A 3367-nucleotide genomic window follows, 5' to 3' on the forward strand; every position below is an offset into this window, starting at 1 on the left:
TCCTGGATCTTAGCCTTGACATTGTCGATGGTGTCAGAGGACTCGACCTCAAGGGTGATGGTCTTGCCCGTGAGGGTCTTGACAAAGATCTGCATGCCACCCCTGAGCCTGAGCACCAGATGGAGGGTGGACTCCTTCTGGATGTTGTAGTCAGCCAGGGTGCGGCCATCCTCGAGCTGCTTGCCAGCGAAGATGAGACGCTGCTGGTCCGGAGGGATGCCCTCCTTGTCCTGGATCTTAGCCTTGACGTTGTCAATGGTGTCCGAGGACTCGACCTCAAGGGTGATGGTCTTGCCGGTGAGGGTCTTCACAAAGATCTGCATCTGTAAACAACAACGCACACAGAACAAGAGTAAGAAACTGTACAGAGAAATCAGTAGGAGACTAAACAATAAATGAACCAGTTGATACAACAGGGATGGAATTGTAACAAAGGAATCCCCTAGAATAAGCTACTCAAATGATTGACAGTGCTAACTTTCGGAAGAACCCCTATCACAAATAGGTTAGCAGATTTATCGACGCAATCGCTAGCCTCATGGGGAGTATATATTAATCAGTTGAACAGAACAAGCTGGTCAAGTCATGGACGAATCAAAAGTAATTCCTCAAACAAGCAACTACAGGGCCGAAACCACAAGAACAGTGGAAATCTACAATACGTCAAACTAGATAAACGAGGCCGCAGTACAAAGAATCCGCTAGACTATGCTAACTGATTTCAGAGTGTGCAGTGCTAAATTTTAGCAGAACTCAACAGATATATATTAGCAGATCTACAGGCAATCGTTAGCCTCGTGGGAGCAATACGAAGGTAAAAGGTCAACGATAATATCAGACTCATATTATTTATTCAGAGTAGAATCGATGGCACAGCTACAGCAACAAGGTTAGCAGCAAATTGCAGATGTAACACGAGGGGTACAAAATCGTAAATCCAAGAATACTGTGCCGACTTATCAACAACCAGCAGACATAGCTAACTACAGCATATATAGATGGACCAAACCAACAGCAATCGCATCCCAATCGAGTCTAATCAACCTCGATTAATCAGTCGACGATAACAGACTCGGCCCGCAGATCTACTCCAAACAACAACTACTAACAGGAATCGAGGGAAACCAACAATAATCGACCAAAAGTAAACTTAACAGCGACCACAGAGCACGAACAGGAGGAAGGTGCGGAAAAATCGGAGTCCCGCATACCTTGAGGACGGGGAGAGAGCCTTCGCGTCGATTTCTCGGTGAGATCAGAGGGGGACTGGATTGGATTGGATTGGACCGGATGTGTGGAGAGGAGACGGGAGGGGGCGGGGAATTTATAGCAGGCTCGGACGGTGGGGAGGGAGAGAAGGAAGAAGTGTGGAGGACGGAGCGGATAGGCCGGGGAGAGAGAGGCGGTCGCGGACTCGCGGTCCACCTCCACCCCCACCACGCAATTCCGGAATTCCGGGGGGAAAAAACTACGTAGGATATGGGAGAGGTTTCCCAGGGTAACGCCGTTTGGTGACTTTGCGAATTGGCCAGCACTTTGCGAGTTGGCCGGCTGGCAAGGGCCAGTTCTTTTGACTTTTTGAGTGCTTGTGTGGAAATAAGCTGCTCCACAAATAAGTCACACATAAGCCCTTTTTTTTTAGAAAATATGCTTGTATTCAAATCACAAACAAATACAAAGTCTTTAACCCGTACAAACACATCCTAACACACACATAATAAACCAGAAAAACACAAAAGCACCCTAACACAATCAGTAAAACATGAAGATCTCCGAAGCTCTGTGTATCATTCCCAAACCTAACGAGAAGACTTCTACAACATAAGAATCGGCAACCAGATCCAAGCAGGCCCATTATCTTCCATCACGACATAATCACCACCATACTACTCCCTTTTTTCTTCGCTCCGGCGCTGAAAAGACATGGACACACACATGTATCCAACACACCTGCACCAGCCTTTGTCATCTGTGGCTTTGAGTACCGCTATATGTGTCCGTTCAAAAATGAAAGAGAACTATATCTGGTTTCGGCGCCGCGGTCGGGCCAACCGCCCGGGCAAAGCAGGACATCCGTCCAGCAGCAGCACAAAGAGGAAGAACAGCAGCAGAAAATCATACCGACATGGAGGAGGAAGATACTCTGTCTCCACACAACCGCCAACCATCTGAGGTCCAACCCGGCCAGTGCCAAACGACCTCCTGACACCATAGCCCGCGAGCTCGACGAGATTCGGGGCCCCCCCACCCCGTTGGCTCCTAAACGAAGGCAAGAACCTCGCCTGACCATGGATGAAGCCCGGTGAGACTTCTTCAGACACAATGCCGCCACAACGGCCTCAGCAGCGTCTCCCTCAACCCTAACCCTACCGAGAACCCACCCAACGACTAGATCCGAGATTCTCCCTCCCTCCCGCCGCCGGATTTCCAGATTTTGCCTCCACCAGTTTTAAAAAATTAACCTATTTTTTGGTTTCCCTTTCGTTTTTTCCTTTTCATTTTTATATTTACTTTTTCTTTTTTATTTTCTTATTTTCCTTTTTTCCTTTTTATTTTTTTTAATTTTCCTTTCTTTTTCTATTTCCTTTTTCTTTTTCTTCATGCATTTTACAAAAATTGTGAATAGCTCTTGAAATCTTGAATAATTTCTAAAATCTTCAATATTGCTCCAAAATCATTAACAATTTTCTGAAATTGTGGCCATTTTTTAGACTCGTGAACATGTTTTATGAATTTGTGAACACTTTCTAAAATCATGCACATTTTCGGAATTAACTAACTTTTTTTAAATGCGCACATTTTTTAAACTCATGAACAATTTTTTTTGCAACCCGCGAACACTTCTAGAAGTTGAGGCATATTTTTTGAATCGGCAAACATCTTTGTAATTTTGTGATCAATTTTAAAATTTTGGAACAATTACTAAAATTCTTAAACCGTTTTTAAATATTTTTAAAATTTTCTAAAAATTCATGAACATTTTCTAAACTTGTGAACATTTTGTAATACACGAACATTTCTTTTGAAATCACAAACATTTTTCTTAATCCGTGAGAAATTATCATTTCCCATACACTTTTTAGATTATGAATGATTTTTAATATGTTGAACATTTTATAATTTCATTAATATTTTTAATAATTGGGAACATTTTTGGAATACACAAAGATTTTTTGAATTACGAACTTTTTTGCAATCTATGAGAATTTGATATTTCCCAAACATTTTTCAAATCATGAATATTTTTTAAATTCATGAACATTTTCTGAACAATTCACAACTTTCTGAAATCCTGAATTATTTTTAAAAAGGGAAAAACTAAAAATGGAAAAAACAAAAGGGCTTCCCGCCCCGCACATGGGTCGGC

At 42.5% G+C, this 3367-nt stretch overlaps 1 protein-coding gene across 7 annotated transcripts in view; it reads right to left on the reverse strand.

The window, feature by feature from the left end:
* Nucleotides 1-3367, reverse strand: part of LOC119337739 (polyubiquitin 11) — a 14619-nt gene that overhangs the window by 1008 nt on the left and 10244 nt on the right. Inside the window, exon 3 of one of the 7 annotated variants that reach the window (XM_037609914.1) lies at nt 206-323. The exons of 2 other annotated variants lie outside the window; for them this stretch is intronic. In XM_037609914.1, coding sequence (XP_037465811.1) covers nt 206-323 — 118 coding nt within the window. Of the gene's footprint in view, nt 1-2; nt 324-3367 lie in introns of all 7 variants that reach the window. 4 more of the 7 variants (XM_037609913.1, XM_037609910.1, XM_037609911.1 and 1 more) reach the window with 4 other exon arrangements.

The sequence above is a fragment of the Triticum dicoccoides genome, chromosome 7B, assembly GCF_002162155.2.
Source record: "Triticum dicoccoides isolate Atlit2015 ecotype Zavitan chromosome 7B, WEW_v2.0, whole genome shotgun sequence".
Lineage (NCBI taxonomy): Eukaryota > Viridiplantae > Streptophyta > Magnoliopsida > Poales > Poaceae > Triticum > Triticum dicoccoides.